The 23,524-nt window shown below is 40.8% G+C and overlaps 1 protein-coding gene across 1 annotated transcript in view; it reads right to left on the reverse strand.

Moving 5' to 3' along the window:
* Window positions 1-23,524, reverse strand: part of DNAH8 (dynein axonemal heavy chain 8) — a 329,590-nt gene that overhangs the window by 15,994 nt on the left and 290,072 nt on the right. Inside the window, exons 70-77 of the mRNA XM_075863774.1 lie at window positions 23,221-23,388; window positions 22,297-22,512; window positions 18,568-18,705; window positions 17,443-17,570; window positions 15,354-15,525; window positions 12,872-13,027; window positions 12,194-12,349; window positions 10,334-10,516 (exon numbers count right to left, since the gene is read on the reverse strand). Coding sequence (XP_075719889.1) covers window positions 10,334-10,516; window positions 12,194-12,349; window positions 12,872-13,027; window positions 15,354-15,525; window positions 17,443-17,570; window positions 18,568-18,705; window positions 22,297-22,512; window positions 23,221-23,388 — 1,317 coding nt within the window. The remainder of the gene's footprint in view (window positions 1-10,333; window positions 10,517-12,193; window positions 12,350-12,871; window positions 13,028-15,353; window positions 15,526-17,442; window positions 17,571-18,567; window positions 18,706-22,296; window positions 22,513-23,220; window positions 23,389-23,524) is intronic.

The raw sequence follows: 23,524 nt of genomic DNA on the forward strand, positions 1-23,524 counted from the left end.
GACATCACTGTTTATTATCCCTGTACTGTGACATCACTGTTTATTATCCCTGTACTGTGACATCACTGTTTATTATCCCTGTACTGTGACATCACTGTTTATTATCTCTGTACTGTGACATCGCTGTTTATTATCTCTGTACTGTGACATCACTGTTTATTATCCCTGTACTGTAATATCGCTGTTTATTATCTCTGTACTGTGATATCACTGTTTATTATCTCTGTACTGTGACATCACTGTTTATTATCTCTGTACTGTGACATCACTGATTATTATCTCTGTACTGTGATATCGCTGTTTATTATCTCTGTACTGTGATATCACTGTTTATTATCTCTGTACTGTGACATCACTGTTTATTATCTCTGTACTGTGACATCACTGTTTATTATCTCTGTACTGTGACATCACTGTTTATTATCTCTGTACTGTGACATCACTGTTTATTATCTCTGTACTGTGACGTCACTGTTTATTATCCCTGTACTGTGACGTCACTGTTTATTATCTCTGTACTGTGACATCACTGTTTATTATCTCTGTACTGTGATATCACTGTTTATTATCTCTGTACTGTGATATCACTGTTTATTATCCCTGTACTGTGACATCACTGTTTATTATCCCTGTACTGTGACATCACTGTTTATTATCCCTGTACTGTGACATCACTGTTTATTATCTCTGTACTGTGACATCACTGTTTATTATCTCTGTACTGTGATATCACTGTTTATTATCTCTGTACTGTGATATCACTGTTTATTATCTCTCTACTGTAACATCACTGTTTATTATCCCTGTACTGTGACATCACTGTTTATTATCTCTGTACTGTGACATCACTGTTTATTATCTCTGTACTGTGATATCACTGTTTATTATCTCTGTACTGTGACATCACTGTTTATCATCTCTGTACTGTGACATCACTGTTTATTATCTCTGTACTGTGACATCACTGTTTATTATCTCTGTACTGTGACATCACTGTTTATTATCTCTGTACTGTGACATCACTGTTTATTATCTCTGTACTGTTACATCACTGTTTATTATCTCTGTACTGTGACATCACTGTTTATTATCTCTGTACTGTGACATCACTGTTTTATCTCTGTACTGTGACATCACTGTTTATTATCTCTGTACTGTGATATCGCTGTTTATTATCTCTGTACTGTGACATCGCTGTTTATTATCTCTGTACTGTGACATCACTGTTTATTATCTCTGAACTGTGACATCACTGTTTATTATCTCCGTACTGTGACATCACTGTTTATTATCTCTGTACTGTGACATCACTGTTTATTATCTCCGTACTGTGACATCACTGTTTATTATCCCTGTACTGTGACATCGCTGTTTATTATCCCTGTACTGTGACATCGCTGTTTATTATCTCTGTACTGTGACATCGCTGTTTATTATCTCTGTACTGTGACATCACTGTTTATTATCTCTGTACTGTGATATCACTGTTTATTATCTCTGAACTGTGACATCACTGTTTATTATCTCTGTACTGTGATATCACTGTTTATTATCTCTGTACTGTGACATCACTGTTTATTATCTCTGTACTGTGACATCACTGTTTATTATCTCTGTACTGTGACATCACTGTTTATTATCTCTGTACTGTGATATCACTGTTTATTATCTCTGTACTGTGATATCACTGTTTATTATCTCTGAACTGTGACATCACTGTTTATTATCTCTGTACTGTGACATCACTGTTTATTATCTCTGTACTGTGATATCACTGTTTATTATCTCTGTACTGTGACATCACTGTTTATTATCTCTGTACTGTGATATCACTGTTTATTATCTCTGTACTGTGATATCACTGTTTATTATCTCTGTACTGTGACATCGCTGTTTATTATCTCTGTACTGTGACATCGCTGTTTATTATCTCTGTACTGTGATATCGCTGTTTATTATCCCTGTACTGTGACATCACTGTTTATTATCTCTGTACTGTGACATCACTGTTTATTATCCCTGTACTGTGATATCACTGTTTATTATCCCTGTACTGTGACATCACTGTTTATTATCTCTGTACTGTGACATCATTGTTTATTATCTCTGTACTGTGACATCACTGTTTATTATCTCTGTACTGTGACATCACTGTTTATTATCTCTGTACTGTGACATCACTGTTTATTATCTCTGTACTGTGATATCACTGTTTATTATCTCTGTACTGTGATATCACTGTTTATTATCTCTGTACTGTGATATCACTGTTTATTATCCCTGTACTGTGATATCACTGTTTATTATCTCTGTACTGTGACATCACTGTTTATTATCTCTGTACTGTGACATCACTGTTTATTATCTCTGTACTGTGATATCGCTGTTTATTATCTCTGTACTGTGATATCGCTGTTTATTATCTCTGTACTGTGATATCGCTGTTTATTATCTCTGTACTGTGACATCGCTGTTTATTATCCCTGTACTGTGACATCGCTGTTTATTATCTCTGTACTGTGATATCGCTGTTTATTATCTCTGTACTGTGACATCGCTGTTTATTATCTCTGTACTGTGATATCGCTGTTTATTATCCCTGTACTGTGACATCGCTGTTTATTATCCCTGTACTGTGACATCGCTGTTTATTATCTCTGTACTGTGACATCGCTGTTTATTATCCCTGTACTGTGACATCGCTGTTTATTATCTCTGTACTGTGACATCACTGTTTATTATCTCCGTACTGTGATATCACTGTTTATTATCTCTGTACTGTGATATCACTGTTTATTATCCCTGTACTGTGACGTCACTGTTTATTATCTCCGTACTGTGACGTCACTGTTTATTATCCCTGTACTGTGACGTCACTGTTTATTATCTCCGTACTGTGACGTCACTGTTTATTATCTCTGTACTGTGACATCACTGTTTATTATCTCTGTACTGTGATATCACTGTTTATTATCTCTGTACTGTGATATCACTGTTTATTATCCCTGTACTGTGACATCACTGTTTATTATCCCTGTACTGTGACATCACTGTTTATTATCCCTGTACTGTGACATCACTGTTTATTATCCCTGTACTGTGACATCACTGTTTATTATCTCTGTACTGTGACATCACTGTTTATTATCTCTGTACTGTGATATCACTGTTTATTATCTCTGTACTGTGACATCACTGTTTATTATCTCTGTACTGTGACATCACTGTTTATTATCTCTGTACTGTGATATCACTGTTTATTATCTCTGTACTGTGATATCACTGTTTATTATCCCTGTACTGTGACATCACTGTTTATTATCCCTGTACTGTGACATCACTGTTTATTATCCCTGTACTGTGACATCACTGTTTATTATCCCTGTACTGTGACATCACTGTTTATTATCTCTGTACTGTGACATCACTGTTTATTATCTCTGTACTGTGATATCACTGTTTATTATCTCTGTACTGTGATATCACTGTTTATTATCCCTGTACTGTGACATCACTGTTTATTATCTCTGTACTGTGATATCACTGTTTATTATCCCTGTACTGTGACATCACTGTTTATTATCCCTGTACTGTGACATCACTGTTTATTATCCCTGTACTGTGACATCACTGTTTATTATCCCTGTACTGTGACATCACTGTTTATTATCTCTGTACTGTGACATCACTGTTTATTATCTCTGTACTGTGATATCACTGTTTATTATCTCTGTACTGTGATATCACTGTTTATTATCTCTGTACTGTGACATCACTGTTTATTATCTCTGTACTGTGATATCACTGTTTATTATCTCTGTACTGTGACATCACTGTTTATTATCTCTGTACTGTGACATCACTGTTTATTATCTCTGTACTGTGACATCACTGTTTATTATCTCTGTACTGTGATATCACTGTTTATTATCTCTGTACTGTGATATCACTGTTTATTATCTCTGTACTGTGACATCACTGTTTATTATCTCTGTACTGTGATATCACTGTTTATTATCCCTGTACTGTGACATCACTGTTTATTATCTCTGTACTGTGATATCACTGTTTATTATCTCTGTACTGTGACATCACTGTTTATTATCTCTGTACTGTGACATCACTGTTTATTATCTCTGTACTGTGACATCACTGTTTATTATCTCTGTACTGTGACATCACTGTTTATTATCTCTGTACTGTGACATCACTGTTTATTATCTCTGTACTGTGACATCACTGTTTATTATCTCCGTACTGTGACTTTGCTGCGTTTATTACCTCTGTACTGTGTTATTTACGTGTGCATTATCCCTGTACTAAATTACTGCATTTATCATCCTTGTATTGTGACATTATATGTATTATCCCAATTTTCCCTGTATTGTAACAACACTATATTTATTTTCTCTGTACTGTGATATCTTTATATTTATAATCCCTGCACTGTTTTATTACTGTGTGCATTATCCCTGTACTGTGACACCAGTTTGTGCATTATCCCTGTACTGTGACTCCGGTGTTTATTATCTTTGTACTATGACATTACTGCATCTCTGTAGTGTGTCATCACTGTTTATTATCCCTGTACTGATATCACTGCATTTATTATTATCTCTGTATCGTGACATCACTGTTTTTATTTCCTGTGCACTGTGACATCATTGTATTCATTATCCCTGTACTGTGACATCACTGTTCATTATCCCTGTACTGTGACATCACTGTTCATTAACCCTGTACTGTGACATCACTGTTCATTAACCCTGTACTGTGACATTACTGTTTATTAACCCTGTACTGTGACATTACTGTTCATTAACCCTGTACTTTGACATCACTGTTCATTAACCCTGTACTGTGACATTACTGTTCATTAACCCTGTACTGTGACATTACTGTTCATTAACCCTGTACTTTGACATCACTGTTCATTAACCCTGTACTGTGACATTACTGTTCATTAACCCTGTACTATGACATCACTGTTTATTAACCCTGTACTGTGACATCACTGCATTTACTATCTCTGCACTGCGACATCACTGTGTACATTACTTTTGTACTGCAACTACTCTGTTCCTTATCCCTGTCCATGATGGAAAGGCATAGCCCAGTGAGGAAACCAAAATAGTCATAAACTTTTCCCGTTGTGCAATGGGCCCCATGGTTACATGTCAGGTCCTTGGAGGGGACCATACTGCACAGAGACTTTAATATGCTGGAAAATCAGCGTTTGTTATACCAGACTGTGTTCTCATACCCACTATATGAAATCATATAGATGGGTCTGAAGATGATCACTAACCTGATCTTAAAGTTTGTATAATTATCATAAAAGCACTGGTGACCCTAGATCTGCCCATACTTCCCCCTGATGGACACAGAGATTTCCAACACAACAATCAATGGAAAGCTATTATTTCCTCTATCTCATCGGTGGCTGCCACCATCTGACACTTAGTTTGATAACACTTGTGTCTGTGTTTTTCTGCTTTTCCCCCTATGAACAAGGTCATAAGAGGCTGCTACACTTCAGAGTACAATAACCAAGGCTCTAGTGGGCTTGTAAAACAAGTGGTCTGTATATCAAGTGGAGTTACAAAACCGGATTGACTTACTGTGTTGTGTAGGACAAAGTGGGGGGCCATTGTATGTGATATATGAATTGATTGCTTGCTTGCTAAAAGAAGTTTGCAAAAGTGACACAATTTAAAACCATTTTTTCTTTGCAGCTTACTTCCTGCTGAGCAGCTGACTAGGGGAAGGGGTTAGCTGGTCCCAGGTGGTATAAATTAGCCCTCAGGGCTCTAGAGAGCCTGCTCTAGTGGGCTTGTAAAACAAGTGGTTTGTATATCAAGTGGAGTTACAAAACCGGAGTTAAAGCCCCAGTAAGTACTCTTCTTCTTCTTCTTTTCTTTTGCATTAACAACCGTCCACTGTTTTTTTTGTAACTGGGATAATGGACAGCAAGATTGGAGTTTTTCTTCAGTGCACAGTTTGCCATATGTATGCACGACTGGAGCCGGAGTTCCAGGGTGAATATCTCTGTGGCAGATGTGAGCATGTTGGTCACCTGGAAGCTCGCATTACAGATCTGGAGGAGCAAAATACAACACTGAGGAGGATAGACAATCTTGAGCTGAGCTTGCTGCTCACGGAGCATGCAGTTAGTGGGTTACAACTCGAGGGTGAAGACATGGGTGAGCAGGATCAGGCAAGTAGTTGGGTTAATGTAGTTAGGGGCAGTAGAAAGGGGTCAAAGAAAAGGAAGGCCGATCCGGTTTCTGACATTCCAAGCAAAATTGCCAAGTTGAGTGATGATGCGAGGGTGTCAGTCTCAGAAATGGCAGCCCTAGTGGATACTGATCTCCCTAACAGCCGGGAGAACAGCCCAGCTAGTAGTCCGCGGGATGGTAATGCAGGTAAGGGAAGACAATTGATAGTTGTAGGGGATTCTATAATCAGGAAGACGGATAGAATAATTTGTCGCCAAGACCACCTCAACCGAATGGTTTGCTGTCTCCCTGGTGCCAGGGTTCGGCATGTGGTGGAACGGGTGGAGAAATTGCTGGGAGGGGCTGGTGATGATGCAGCTGTTGTGGTCCATGTCGGTACCAATGACAGAATACATGGTAGGTGGAAGAGCCTTAAGAATAATTTTAAAGAACTAGGCTACAAGCTGAAGGGAAGGACCTCCAAGGTTGTATTCTCAGGAATACTGCCTGTGCCATGCGCATCACAGGAAAGACAGCGGGAGCTCAGGGAGGTAAATGCATGGCTGAAGTCTTGGTGTAGAGGAGAAGGATTTGGGTTCCTAGAGCACTGGGCTGACTTTTCATTGGGGTACAAACTGTATTCTGCAGATGATTTGCACCTAAATGGAAGGGGGTCCGCTGTGCTGGGGGAGAGAATTCTAGCTGGGGTGGCGGAGTATTTAAACTAGGGCTGAGGAGGGAGGTCAATGTAGAAAAAAAAGGGATAGTCAGGTTAGAGAGGGGTCAGACTATATTGGTGGGGGGAGAAACAGACTGTGGGGAGAGGACTAGGCAACAAGATAAGGAGATCCTTTCGTTACAGAACAGCAGTGTAAATACAAATGCCCAAATAATGTCAAATCACATTTCTGATAATAAAAGTGAAAAACTGAAAGGCAAGTTAAAGTGTATGTTCACAAATTCCAGAAGTCTAGCAAGCAAAATGGGGGAGCTGGAGGCCTTGATACTGGAAGAAAATATAGATATAGTTGGTGTTGCTGAAACATGGCTGGACTCTTGACATGACTGGGCTGTAAATCTACAGGGTTTTACACTGTTTCGGAAAGACAGGACAAATAGGAAAGGCGGTGCTGTATGTCTGTATGTGAGAAGTGATATGAAGGTGGTGGTGGTGTATGTCTGTATGTGAGAAGAGATATGAAGGTGGTGGTGTATGTCTGTACGTGAGAAGTGATATGAAGGCAGTGGTGTATGTCTGTATGTGAGAAGCGATATGAAGGTGGTGGTGTATGTCTGTATGTGAGAAGTGATATGAAGGCGGTGGTGTATGTCTGTATGTGAAAAGTCATATGAAGGCGGTGGTTTATGTCTGTACGTGAGAGTGAGAAGTGATATGAAGGCGTGGCGTATGTCTGTATGTGTGAAGTGATATGAAGGCGAGTGTGAAAGAGACAATAGTGGGTGAAGACTGTGAGGAGGTTGAAACCTTGTGGGTGGAACTAGAAAAGGAGGTAATCACTGAAAAAATTACTTTTGGTGTAATCTATAGACCCCCCAATATAACTGAGGAGATGGATGTTCAGCTATGTAAACAGATGGAGCAGGCTGCACAGGCGGGTACTGTAGTGATAATGGGAGATTTTAATTTCCGGGATATTAATTGGTGTCATGGTTCAGCTTCAACTGCAAAGGGGAGACATTTCCTCAACCTGCTGCAGGAAAATTTTATGGGCCAGTTTGTGGAAGACCCGACTAGAGGTGAAGCTCTGTTGGATCTGGTCATTTCTAATAATGCAGAGCTTGTTGGGAATGTCAATGTTCGTGTAAACCTCGGTAACAGTGATCATAATATAGTTACATTTTACCTATACTGTGAAAAACAAACACAGGCTGGGAGGGCAAAAACACTTAATTTTAAGACAGCCAATTTCCCCAGGATGAGGGCGGCAATTCAGGATATAGACTGGGAAGAACTAATGTCAAATAATGGGACAAATGATAAATGGGAGATTTTCAAATCTACTTTGGGTAATTATAGTGCAAAATTTATTCCTACAGGTAACAAGTATAAACGACTAAAATTAAACCCCACATGGCTTACACCTTCTGTGAAAGGGGCAATACACGACAAAAAAAGGGCATTTAAAAAATACAAATCTGAGGGTACAGCTGTAGCCTTTGTAAAATATAAAGAGCTTAATAAAATCTGTAAAAATGTAATAAAATTAGCAAAAATACAAAATGAAAGGCAGGTGGCCAAGGATAGTAAAACAAATCCTAAAAAATTCTTCAAGCATATAAATGCAAAAAAGCCAAGGTCTGAACATGTAGGACCCCTAGATAGTGGTAATGGGGAGTTGGTCACAGGGGATCAAGAGAAGGCAGAGTTACTAAATGGGTTCTTCAGCTCTGTATATACAACAGAAGAAAGAGCAGCTGATGTAGCCGGCGCCAGTGCTGTTAATATATCAGTTGATATACTGAATTGGATGAATGTAGATATGGTCCAAGCTAAATTAAATAAAATAAATGTGCACAAGGCCCCGGGACCAGATGGGTTACACCCTAGAGTTCTTAAAGAGCTTAGTTCAGTTATTTCTGTCCCCCTCTTCATAATATTCAGAGATTCTCTAGTGACTGGTATAGTGCCAAGGGACTGGCGCAGGGCAAATGTGGTGCCTATTTTCAAAAAGGGCTCTAGATCTTCGCCGGGTAATTATAGACCAGTAAGCTTAACATCCATCGTGGGGAAAATGTTTGAGGGGCTATTGAGGGACTATATACAGAATTATGTGACAAAAAATAGTATTAGAAGTGACAGCCAGCACGGTTTTACTAAGGACAGAAGTTGTCAAACTAACCTGATCTGTTTTTATGAAGAGGTGAGCAGAAGTCTAGACAGAGGGGCCGCTGTGGATATAGTGTTTATATGAGGGGTGAGTAGAAGCCTAGACAGAGGGGCCGCTGTGGATATAGTGTTTATATGAGGGGTGAGCAGAAGCCTAGACAGAGGGGCCGCTGTGGATATAGTGTTTATATGAGGGGTGAGCAGAAGCCTAGACAGAGGGGCCGCTGTGGATATAGTGTTTATATGAGGGGTGAGCAGAAGCCTAGACAGAGGGGCCGCTGTGGATATAGTGTTTATATGAGGGGTGAGTAGAAGCCTAGACAGAAGGGCCGCTGTGGATATAGTGTTTATATGAGAGGTGAGCAGAAGCCTAGACAGAGGGGCCGCTGTGGATATAGTGTTTTTGGACTTTGCAAAGGCATTTGACACTGTCCCCCATAGACGCCTAATGGGTAAATTAAGGACTATAGGTTTAGAAAATATAGTTTGTAATTGGATTGAGAATTGGCTCAAGGACCGTATCCAGAGAGTTGTGGTCAATGATTCCTACTCTGAATGGTCCCCGGTAATAAGTGGTGTACCCCAGGGTTCAGTGCTGGGACCCCTATTATTCAACTTATTTATTAATGATATAGAGGAAGGGATTAATAGCACTATTTCTATTTTTGCAGATGACACCAAGCTATGTAATATAGTTCAGACTATGGAAGATGTTTGTGATTTGCAGGCAGATTTAAACAAACTGAGTGTTTTGGCGTCCAGTTGGCAAATGAGGTTTAATGTAGATAAATGGGGGACATGATTAACTTATATAAATATATGAATGGCACATACAAAAAATATGGTGAAATCCTGTTCCTTGTAAAACCCCCTCAAAAAACAAGGGGGCACTCCCTCCGTCTGGAGAAAAAAAGGTTCAACCTGCAGAGGCGACAAGGCTTCTTTACTGTGAGAACTGTGAATCTATGGAATAGTCACCGCAGGAGCCGTCACAGCAGGGACAGGAGACACCGCAGGAGCTGGTCGCAGCAGGGACAGGAGATGGCTTTAAAAAAGGCTTAGATAATTTCCTAGAACAAAAAAGTATTCGCTCCTATGTGTAGAAATTTTTCCTTCCCTTTTCCCGTCCCTTGGTTGAACTTGATGGACATGTGTCTTTTTTTCAGCCGTACTAACTATGTAACTATATATACTATGTAACTATGTAACTATATATACTATGTAACTCTGTAAGGATTAGAGGGGAACGCTGCAGAGACCCTGTTACCTGCTTCTCAGTCAGGATGACTCTGCCCAGCAGCTGGTTCTCCAGTCCTTTCAGAGTAACTGTGAAGTCAATTACAGAGGTTTTTGCATTGGTTTCCGGAGTGAAGACAGGATTTGGCAGCTTAGTGGTTATGTAGAGTCTGAACTTGTCCATCACATCAAATTCTTTATCACCAACTTTCACCTACATACAAGAAAATAATGAAATAAGTAACAAATAAGAGGCGCATCAGTATCAACCATCATTCAATAACAGGGGATCCGATATGACTGATGAATATCCCTTCCCTGGGACCATCACGCATGTATTTTTCAAGCAGTTTTGTGTATGTTTTCTTCAAATAAGGTCGGTGGAGAAAACAAAACAAAAAAGGATACCTGTTGTATTATCAACCCCCATAAGTCAATGATAACAGACTGAAAGACATGAATTTTGGGAGTCAGTTAAGGTCCTCTTACACTGTCCGTCCTGGGCCGGGTAAATGGGCGCCGATCAATGAGACAGCTGGTTGATGGGCACTCGTTTGCTCCTGTCACACGGAGCTATGGATGGGGACGAGCGCTCGTTACTCCTATCGCCCGTCCCTGTACATTATTATCATGCCGGCAGCGCCTCTCCCTGTTTACACACCAAGATGTGCTGCCGACAACTAGAATATTTTACTTTTTTAAAATGATACGATCAGCAGATGAACAGTCGTTTGCCCGATAATTGGCTGGTGTAAAAGGGCCTTTAGTTTGCTCAGTCTGTCATCCATTGGTGTTAATGCGAAAAACCGAATCCACCAACCCATCCCTGGTAATAAAGGATCCAGTGACGCAGCAAGCTGTTGTTTGGGCTGGTTTCACACACACAGCGTTTTAATGCGTTTTTGGGGGTTTTTGTTTTTTTCTTGCAAAACCGCTGCGACCAGATGTTAGTTGTAAAGTCTATAGTAAAATATGAGAAAGCCTATGTGCACATTGTTTAGTTTTTTTTTGCCAATTTTGTATAATTTTTTGGGTCAGTGGTATTTTTATTAATAAGCAGCATTCCTTATGTATGGCGTTTTATTTGTACTTTTTCTCCATGGGCTTCACCAGAGAACTTCTAAATGCCTCGCCACCAAAAATATTCAGTTACAAGCGTCATAAAAAAAAAGTGTGAGGAGGAGGAGACCTCACACAAACCACGGGTTGCCGACGGAATGAATTAAGTGAATGGGATCACCAATAGATCTTATAGGTGTTCTCCTTTATTGACAGACTTGCACAACTTCATCAATGAATGTGTCCAGTGTGAGCGAGACGTTTCTGCTCCCACGGGGGATACTGGCCAAGATCCACAGATTTGTTCCTGCAGAATGTTTGTGGGTTTTTATCCATTCTGTAAGGTGCAGATCATTATCAGAGGTGTACAGGCTCACGCTGCACTGGAGAACTGGATCAACCATTTACAGTGCTGGTATCGGAGGTCAGTCATATGTTTGCCGGACTGGTATGAACAGAGGGTGACGGAGCTTGTGTCAGGGGGACGTCATTAAGGCTTTAGTTCACACAGAATTTTTTGACGCTTTTTTTCCGCGTTTTTTGAACCGCCACAAAAAGACACTGCAAATGAGCGCCGCAGTTTTTTTTCTGCCTCCCATTGATTTCAATGGGAGGTTAGAGGCCGAAACCGCTTAAAGAAAGAGCCTGACGCTTTTATTTTGCGAGCGGCCAAAAGCCACCCGGGTAAAAAACACCTTTGCCTCCCATTGAAATCAATGGGCGGTGATTTAGGCAGTTTCTTGGCGCTGATTCCAATGTGGTTTCCGCTTCAAAATCAGCACCAAAAAACTATAGTCCGTGTCAGCAACAAAGCAAACATATACACACAAACCTTACAGGAGCTTCCAGATTTAATAAAGTTTCTCTCTAAAATGTTATCCAAGGATGGATCGAGTTCTTCTCCAATATCTTCAATGAGAAGAGGCCTTCCTAATGACAGACAGTCCTCCAAATGAGTGCGGAAATACTTGTGATTAAGGGAGGTCACCTGCAGTAAAGTGAGGCACTGATCATCGCTGGGCTTTATAATACAGTGTGTGCAGTAAAGATACATTTATTATGTTGCTGTTGTAACTAATTAGTAAATTTGCTTGGTTAAAATGTTTGCCCCGTCTGTACCTGTACATACTATCTACGAGTACGTTTAATGTTACTGGGGTACAAGCTGCAATCAATAGTCATGTAGCTTGTACCACTGGGAGGCTCCTGCATAACTAGAATGTATAAAAACATGATTTGTGATGTGATTTAATCTCATTTACAGCTTAGATGTACCACTTTTTTTGAGTTTTGGCCAAATTGTAGAGAACAGGATTTTAAAAGGGCCGATTTCCATAGAAGTAACTTTGGTAAGGTGTTCCTAGAACTGTGTCTTTAAGAAAAAGCCGTGACGGGGAAACAGCAAAAGCATTGGAACGGCAGAACTACTGGAAGACGTTACAATACCCTTCATTTCATTAATAAAAAGTAATATAAAAAAAAAAAATTGTAATATTGTATAAAGAGCAACCTGAAGTTGATTGATTTGCTCCTTGTTTTTTATCCAGGTCTTCCCTTGAGTTTGTGGGTCGATAAGGAGAGGATATCTGGTCGCCTTAGTAACGATGATGCCATTTTGGATAGAGAGATCGTCTCCTGGTAAACCCTGAAGGCTCCATTCACTCACCTACAAATACAATGTGAAGATTACTCAGAACTCATCAGTTTCCCGTGATACAAACAGTAGAGAATCTTCAGCAGTGACTTAAACTCATTCCCAGCCAATCCCCGTATAAATGTTCTCTTATTTTCTAGCTCCCTATAACTTGCTGTTTAGCAAAGAATAATCCAGCGACTGTAAAATAGTAGAAATGCCAGACGCAGTAGATCTGGTAACGACATGAGCCATGATGCCCAGCCCACACATCACATGGGGAAAGTGTGACCAGATCACATCAATCAGAACCTATACTTATACAGATCCCTCCAAATTATGGGCAGGATTTTGGAGAGAGACACATGCAGATCTAAGTCACAGGAGGGGCTGCAAACGGCGTCCTGTGCAGCAGCATGCAGCGTCTCACGGGCAGTATGCAAACGCTAACTGGCTGCAGGGAGGAGCAGAGGTGATTGGTTGGTTGGCAATAGCCTCACATCATCTACAGGAGGCAGGAGGAGATTTGTGCTTCTCACCCAGTGCACACCTGCAATGATTAATAATTTGTTATTCAGAATCCTACAAGACACGGCAGTGACATCAGCATTACAGGGAAAAGTCACATAAGAAATGATGTTCTTCACTGGAGTTTCCCTTTAATGGTGATAACCTTTATTTACAGAGCGCCAACATGTTCTAACGCTCTTTACAATTAGTAATAACATCTAAAACAAATGCAACAAACCTGAGCCATAGAGCTTACAATCTACAAGAGATGAGGTGAGTGACGCAATAGGTTGAAGTGCTGATTATGTTATTTGGAGCTGCTACATGCAGATTAAAAAAATCCCCAAAAAATCCATCATTAGACAGTGACCCAGGAAAGACCCTGAGGAGCGAGTGTGAGAAAAGTAAAAGGCAGGAGAACATGCGGTACAGCTGGACATAGACATCAGATGGGAATTTGCGATCATATAACTACTTCATTCTCCTATAATATATAAACAAATACCGGAGCCTTAAAAGAATATCGCGCTGGAGGCAGGACAACCTGATGATTATGGGGTGTCTATGAAGGGATTTGCTCTGTGGGTGAATACGTGCAGGAGAAGACGCCGGGATCACAGCTGCTTCCCGGGCAGGAGATGGAACTTCAGGGTGCTGACATTTTTGCCTAGCAATGAATAGTATAGGGACAGGCCCGAGCAACGTAGAAGAGCGCCCGAAACTGTACACAACCCACGCAGTGCACGAGAGCGTACAGTAAATGTGTGACATCCCACCATCTATATGTAATACACAGGGCACAACTTATATCACGTGACACTGGAGGCTTTCATCATACTGTACAGAAATGTCCCGCTCAGTAGAGATGTCTGGTGTCACACCGCCCCCTGCCTGTCATCAGTGGGATAAACATTTCATCTTCTTGTTAATGGAAACCGCTAAATGTACTTGATATAATAAGTCACATTGTAAGGACATTTACATAGAGAATAAATAAAGGGTTAAGAGGCACTGGATCAAAAGCCAAATGTCCCCCCTGCTGTTTCATGCCATCATACACCTCCATTCTGCAACGAGGGGGCCAAGAGCATGTAGCCCCCTTGCTCCCTTTTCGTGCTTAATTCCTTTGCTTGCTATCCTGGATGTGATTTTGGGGAGTGGGAAACGTTAGCAAATTCTCCCAAACCATAGCAAAGGTGCAAAGGAGGATGATATGGGCCAAAGGAGTCGATCTGCTCTATACAACGTGCACAGCACACTGATATCCACTGCACCAATTAAAACCAGATCACTATATTCTTCTGGAATACATATATATGATGAACATGGGTAGCGGGCCGATCACTGTGGAGTGTGCTACGCTGTGCTTTGCTATTATTGCTAATGAACTCGATACAGAAGATAAATACTGACTATAGACCCTAGATAATTGTTTCCTGGTGGGAAAAATAATGCAAGACTTTTTAAAATTGCTGAAAAAATTATTTTAATGCGGGATCTGGCCCAGAGCAAGTGGTGCTGCTCCCCCTGCAGGTGATGTGGTGAGGCGGCCGACATGTATTGCTGCACCTAATAGCAGCTATAGATCCAGGTATCCCAAGTGGATGTGCATTTTTTCTAGTTGTGGTCTGAATATTAATAAATGTAACGTTTTATTTTATGCACTTGATAAGATGACAGGAAAATTGTCATTTTCACAAAAAGTGGCAAAATTGTTAAAACTGACATTTTATATTGCAGGGAGGTCCTGTGAGATACGCCGGGAAAAATCATATTGTCATTGTACCTGCCCGAGTACAACTGAGGATAAATCAGTAAGGGGTTAAATAAAATGAAGCCCCCTTCTTACCGTTGGCTGATCTACTAACATGGACACTATACTCAGGTTCCCTGAAATTGGAATGTTCCTGCTCCGGATTTCCTTTCCCCAGATGTCTTTTAGCAGGAGGTTCCTGAATGTTTGATTAAAAGGTCCACAGTATGAGAGGAAAGCGGTCACCATGAGGACATCGCCAACGAGCCTACAAACATAAACATACACGGCCATAAGTCACATTCCTATAATCCGGCACATCATGGTCAAGAAAATCTGCCAAACCAACAGAGGTAACAAGAGTCCCGATACTGGGTCAGCAGTTCCCTTGTGGTCTGGCACTGCTGGTGCTGATATCAGGGTCTCAGTAGTTCAGAGATGTGGAGGCCACATCAGCAGCAGAAGGGGTTGAAGTGAAAGGCCTAGTTCACACTAAGTTTTTTTTATTCTTAGTTTTACGTGGAAACTGCATGAGAATCCGAGCCAAAAAGCGCCTCAAATCTCCCTCCAGTGATTAAATAGGAGGTAGAGGCATCGTCTTTTCTCTGGCGGTTTTGTGACTACTCGCAGAAAAAAAAAAAGTGTCATGCCCTCCTATCTTGGAGTGGTTTTCGCCTCTAAAACTCCCCTGAAATCAATAGGAGGCAGAAATATATATGCCATTCATTTTATAGTGGTTTTTTGATGCGTCTGTTTAAAAAACACATTTTTTACATTTGTTTAATTTAAAAAAATAAAACGCCTACAAAAAATGCCTAAAAAAACCTGCTTCAAAACAGCCGTCAAAAATCGATTGCATTTCAAAATCTGCCTTAAAATTTCTTAAGGACTTTTGACACAGATTTTTTTTTGCTTGTCAAAAAACTGTAAACGAAGCCAAAAATTCCCTGTCGTCGTAGTCGCCTCGCGGTGACATTATCATTGGTGGTGCTGGCCTTGCCACTGGTGGGTCAGCGAGGTCTAGAAGACGATGGGTCAGTGGTGAGAGACTTCTGACAGACCCCCTGTTACCGCAGCATTAATGAGCATGCTGAATTATCAGAATTTTACTATAAAGAACCTGCACATTGACCGGATTATTTATGAAAATGAAGGCGGACGAAAAATACAGGAGGTGCCAATAATAACCGGTCCGTTCACTACTTCCATACACAATCCCTGTGAAGAGCCAAGTCCATACCATTTAAAATATTACTTTTATTAACATAAATGAAATATCCAAAAGGGACACACAATACCTAGAGTTAAAATTAGCCAACGTTTGCTAGCAAAGCGTAGTGCGTCAAGATACGGTGCTGAAACATTTGAAGTGGATGCTTGTGTGTTGTTTGTCCCTTTTGGATATTTCATTTATGTTAATAAAAGTTATATTTTACTCCACTAATTAAGTAGTTCAATCAGGGTTTTCATTGTGCCTTAGGCATATTAGTAATTTTTGATTCATTCATATACCCGCCAACTACTAGGGTCTTTCTAGTTTTCCAAGTCCTTATCATTTGGCACAAAGTACCAATAGATTTGCAGTACAGTACGGCGATGTAGACCTGGGCACTGCAGAAGGTCAACCTCAGTGTACCAACGACGGATAGCAACCGGCTAATATATCCAATAAGGGTAAATATTAAAGAAGAGCCGCTCTCCCTGCATCTACCTCGACACCAAGAAGGTATGTTGACTAGTTGCCCCCGACAGATGGCGGATGGACCCTTTTCTGAATACATTTCCACACTACACGAGCATCAGGAATAATGAAGAAGAATTGCGATCTTCTAGTAGTGGCGTCATTTATAACATTTTAATCTTGGGGTTTAGAGGTAATCTGGCACTGACAAACTTCATTTTATAAACATTTTTAAAACAAATAAACGGAAAATAAATAAATTCAAACATTTCTATTTCTGTCCAGCAGGGGGCGCTCAGACTCAGGCTGTTAGTGATACAGTACATAGTCCAGCCAATATTAACCTTTATATCCTCATGTATTGCTGCGTTTTACTTTTCTTCTGCCATTACAACATCTACAGCTGCCTGAGCATTAGGATTTGTTAGTAACAATGGGAGCACTTGATGAATGTGTCAGTATATTGTATGTAGCCCCTTGTACTTATAGGAGTGCAGAATCTACCTGTTAACCTGAGCTTTGAACGCTCTGCTTTGCTCGGTCCATCGGATCTTCTCTCCACTGAGCCCATCGATAAGGGCGGATGCAGTTTCGATTTTCTTCCTGCAAAGTTCTGCCTTACTGAGAAGATTCTAGGGAAACAAAATATAAGCTTGTTTTACTTGCAGTTTTTTAGAGGGGTATTCCCATTTTAGGCATATATGGCATAAACGTCTGAAAGATGTGGGTTTCACCTTGGGATACGCACCTATCTCCCAAACGGGGGTCCCCTGACCCTGTCCCGCCTAGTGAGGTGGAGAGGTGGCTGGGAATTACAGAAACAGCTGAGTTCACTTGCTACATTGTTTCCGTAGCTCCCATAGAAATTAGGCCAGAATTGAGGAGTAAACACCTTTGGCGGTTACATGTTCATGCTGGATCGGCAGCTCTATCAGCTGGAGCGGAGAGCCACTAACAAAGAGCAGCTGTCGCTCTGATGTACTGTGTCAATTATTCCCAACCTTGGGGAACCCCTACTACCATTTCACCCCAAATTGGTGAAAAGCCTGTGGCTGGCTGCAGCTTCGCTTCGGGCTGGTGTCAATCTGAAAAGGAGTTCATGAGAAAACCCATATAAAGTCAATGGAAGGACTTTGTCATCAGTTGCTCCATCGTTTCTATGACACTGTAAATTCACAGCTTTGTGCGACTGTAAAAGTTTCTTCACTACATCTTCAGCAGTTGAATGGATTTCTGCAAACCCCGTTCAGGTGAATGGGACAATCACAGACAGTTCTGCATCTCATCTGCTATGTGTGAATATTCCCTAATGTACTTTTTATTATGAATTAGCATGCTGTGTTCAAAAGGGCATAAACGACATATATAGATACTGTATACATGCAATGATGGAAATGGAATAGAATGTACAAAATATTTCCCACTTTTGAAAACATCATTTATATGCATTGATAATTCCATATCTGATTGAACACCATCAAGAAATAACGTAAAACAAACCTAGATCTGTCACAACTAATGGAACTCATTTTTATTGGAAAGAAACAATAGTTTATGTAACATTCACATAATGATAATCCTTAACGATCCTTCATGACATGTGTGATCTGGAGACAAATGTTAGCTCACCATTTTTTCCAACATGGCTCCATCAAATCTGGCCTGTGCCTTATCCAGCTCCTCCTGTTTCTCGTCCAGCTGGCGCTGCACCTTTGACAACTCACAATTGGCAACTTCTAAACGATGAGCTTGATTGATCAGACTTGCCTGGAAAAGAAAAGGATCATGCATCAAAGATTTGCTACTTATATAATGAAACTCAGAAAAGAACATACACAGCGAATCCTGGCCTGGTGCTGTATGATGACTAGACAACTCAATATGAAGCAGCGATTGTTAAATGAATGGAACAGGTGGAGAAAGAAGTCAATAGGAGAAGAGAGTCAGCAAAGCGATCTGCTCTGCATGGTAGAAAGGAAACGTTGAGGATAATATTTGCCATTTTCAAACTCATCTTATCTACAGATTATCCTCTGTGCACATCTGTGCCCTACAGTTGGCGTATACACCTGGAAAAGCTCCTGGTGTATACGCCAAACTGATTCATAGGGTTCCATATAGCCGACAAAAGCCAAAGAAGTGTCTTCTTGGCCTCCGTCGGCTGGTATACATTTTTCTTCACTTCTCTATGCAGAGGCATCCCGCAAAAATGTTGTATCGATTTTTTTTTAACATGGGAGCCTATGGGCGATTTATGCCACTGTTTGCCTATAAGTTTGTCAGAAAGCTTAGATGTGATTCAAACAGAGCGTTAAAAAATAAATATAAAAAGTTGAGTCACTGTGCACATACATGACATTACTTATCTTATACTGATCCTGAGTTACATCCTGTATTATACTCCAGAGCTGCACTCACTATTCTGCTGGTGGGGTCACTGTGTACATACATTACATTACTTATCCTGTACTGATCCTGAGTTACATCCTGTATTATACTCCAGAGCTGCACTCACTATTCTGCTGGTGGAGTCACTGTGTACATACATTACATTACTTATCCTGTACTGATCCTGAGTTACATCCTGTATTATACTCCAGAGCTGCACTCACTATTCTGCTGGTGGGGTCACTGTGTACATACATTACATTACTTATCCTGTACTGATCCTGAGTTACATCCTGTATTATACTCCAGAGCTGCACTCACTATTCTGCTGGTGGAGTCACTGTGTACATACATTACATTACTTATCCTGTACTGATCCTGAGTTACATCCTCTATTATACTCCAGAGCTGCACTCACTATTCTGCTGGTGGAGTCAGTGTACATACATTACATTACTTATCCTGTACTGATCCTGAGTTATATCCTGTATTATACTCCAGAGCTGCACTCACTATTCTGCTGGTGGAGTCACTGTGCACATACATGACATTACTTATCTTATACTGATCCTCAGTTACATCCTGTATTATACTCCAGAGCTGCACTCACTATTCTGCTGGTGGAGTCACTGTGCACATACATGACATTACTTATCTTATACTGATCCTGAGTTACATCCTGTATTATACTCCAGAGCTGCACTCACTATTCTGCTGGTGGAGTCACTGTGTACATACATTACATTACTTATCCTGTACTGATCCTGACTTACATCCTGTATTATACTCCAGAGCTGCACTCACTATTCTGCTGGTGGAGTCACTGTGTACATACATTATATTACTTATCCTGTACTGATCCTGAGTTATATCCTGTATTATACTCCAGAGCTGCACTCACTATTCTGCTGGTGGAGTCACTGTGTACATACATTACATTACTTATCCTGTACTGATACTGAGTTACATCCTGTATTATACTCCAGAGCTGCACTCACTATTCTGATGGTGGAGTCACTGTGTACATACATGACATTACTTATCCTGTACTAATCCTACGTTACACCCTGTATTATACTCCAGAGCTGCACTCACAATTCTGCTGGTGGAGTCACTGTGTACATACATTACATTACTTATCCTGTACTGATCCTGAGTTACATCCTGTATTATACTCCAGAGCTGCACTCACTATTCTGATGGTGGAGTCACTGTGTACATACATGACATTACTTATCCTGTACTAATCCTACGTTACATCCTGTATTATACTCCAGAGCTGCACTCACAATTCTGCTGGTGGAGTCACTGTGTACATACATTACATTACTTATCCTGTACTGATCCTGAGTTACATCCTGTATTATACTCCAGAGCTGCACTCACTATTCTGCTGGTGGAGTCACTGTGTACATACATTACATTACTTATCCTGTACTGATCCTGAGTTACATCCTGTATTATACTCCAGAGCTGCACTCACTATTCTGATGGTGGAGTCACTGTGTACATACATGACATTACTTATCCTGTACTAATCCTACGTTACATCCTGTATTATACTCCAGAGCTGCACTCACAATTCTGCTGGTGGAGTCACTGTGTACATACATTACATTACTTATCCTGTACTGATCCTGAGTTACATCCTGTATTATACTCCAGAGCTGCACTCACTATTCTGATGGTGGAGTCACTGTGTACATACATGACATTACTTATCCTGTACTAATCCTACGTTACATCCTGTATTATACTCCAGAGCTGCACTCACAATTCTGCTGGTGGAGTCACTGTGTACATACATTACATTACTTATCCTGTACTGATCCTGAGTTACATCCTGTATTATACTCCAGAGCTGCACTCACTATTCTGCTGGTGGAGTCACTGTGTACATACATTACATTACTTATCCTGTACTGATCCTGAGTTACATCCTGTATTATACTCCAGAGCTGCACTCACTATTCTGATGGTGGAGTCACTGTGTACATACATGACATTACTTATCCTGTACTAATCCTACGTTACATCCTGTATTATACTCCAGAGCTGCACTCACAATTCTGCTGGTGGAGTCACTGTGTACATACATTACATTACTTATCCTGTACTGATCCTGAGTTACATCCTGTATTATACTCCAGAGCAGCAGTCTCAGTTTTATTGGTTGTTATTGAGCAGATGTCTAACAGATCCGTTGAGCTCTTATAACGCAGGGAGGCAGTTAAAGGGGTTGTCCGGGCACAGGACGGTTTTTCATACTGATGACCTATTCACAGGATAGGTCATCAGTAGATGATTGGTTAGAGTCCGACACCCGGACTCTGCACCGATCAGCTTCTCCGGCTGCCTCCGGGCACCGGATGTCCGTGCCGGAAGAAGATGGCTCCAGTCACAGTATGGCGGTCGTGCTGCAGTTCTGCCTCTATTCAAGTAAATAGTAGAAGAGTTTCAGTTCTACATGGCTGCTATGCAGTGTACGGAGACATCTGCTTCTGACACTGGCCAATGCATAACAACCGGTGCCCGTATGGTCATCCATATGAAAAACGTCCCGAGACTGGACAACCCCTTTAAGTTTTTCTTACATAAAATTACTGTACAATGCCCAGTGTAAAGTTCAAGTTACCAGAGGAAGTTTGTTTAAGACACCGAACCAGCAGGGCATGTTGGGATATTTAATTTCTGCAGGCTGCAGAATTGTGAATTCAGCTCCGATTCAGGTCATAACTCAGGATCAGCATAAGATAAGTAATAACTCACCTTTTTATTCAGATTAATTCTAAATGTAATCTGTAAAGTGATTTCCATAGCAGCCCTAATCAATTCAGTGGAGCTGAGATGCAATACCAGACACAGCCCATGAACAGGTTTGGTGCTGCTTTTGGAAGGAGGCAGATATGTTTTTCTAATCCTGGACAACCCAATTGTATGTTGATATGTCCAACATAAAGAACGTCTTACCTTTAGTGGCAGGACTTCCTTGTTGACTTCATAAAATGCTGCCATTGCCTGTGTCCATGACAGTAGACCGCCAACATTACCACAGGCCTTCTTTGCATTATCCATTGTGTAATCTTCCATCTGAAAATAGGGCTGCAGTAATTCTACCATCTCATTATTAATAGAGTCTTTTGGGAATTGTTGAAGGGACTGAAGGAATCCAGAAGCACTCAAGAGCTGCGGAAAAACTCCTGTGTGATTATTCCTTTTACTGCAGAAACATTTACTTTATTACAGCATCCAGAAAATGACAGCAGAAGGGATACCACACTCACCGAACTACAATGTGCATTAAGGCAAGGTTCACACGATTTCAGGGCAATACATGTTGCATATAAAGGCAGCATGTGAAGGCTGAGACTAGTATCAATATCTGAGTTGGCTGCTTCTACACACACATGCCATAAATATCTGATAAGTGGGAACCTCACATCTAGGACCCCCACTTATCAAGAGAACGGGCATCTCTTGTTCAGCCTGGTGAAGCGGTGCCCACAACCAGGCAGAGAGCGAATGGAGAGGTGGCCACGCATGTGCAAGGCTTTCTCCATTCAAGTTTATAGGAGATAGGAAAAATCGCAGTCATCTCTCCATTCAATCTCTGACTGGCGGCAACTGCCTGACCTGGTGGGATGGGGACCCCATTCCCCTGATAAGTGGGGGTCCCAGTGATAGAACTCCCACCTATAAGGGATTTAAGGCATACATGTACGTCCAAATGCGCCAAGGGGTTAAACTAAACCCTTCTATCCCTTACTGCCACATTCACCACAAATTTACATGAAGTTCTTTCGATGACTTCTGGATGCAACTAGATACATGTAAATGAGTAAATGATAATAGATTGTGTAATATCATCCGGCTGTAAATAGTGGAAGGGTTTACCTTTAAGGACTCTCCCCAGGAAGGCTTGCAGCAGGGTTTTTCAGGATCCATAACTACTGAATCAAGCCTCTTTTGAAACAACAGAAGGCAGGAATCCATGATCCTCATGATCAGGTGCGGCGGCTTTGCAAGTTTTCGAACTGTAGAAATATCCACGGGTTTAATTGTCTAAAAAAAAAGGATTAAAACTGTGATCATTTGGAAGAGTAAAGAGAAAAAACATCTCGGAGATTCTGAATAAAGTGATATTTTAGAGTTAAAGCATTTCTATAGGAGACATTTACTAGAGCGGCATAGTAATAAT

The sequence above is a fragment of the Rhinoderma darwinii genome, chromosome 4 (genome assembly GCF_050947455.1).
Source record: "Rhinoderma darwinii isolate aRhiDar2 chromosome 4, aRhiDar2.hap1, whole genome shotgun sequence".
Classification (NCBI taxonomy): domain Eukaryota; kingdom Metazoa; phylum Chordata; class Amphibia; order Anura; family Rhinodermatidae; genus Rhinoderma; species Rhinoderma darwinii.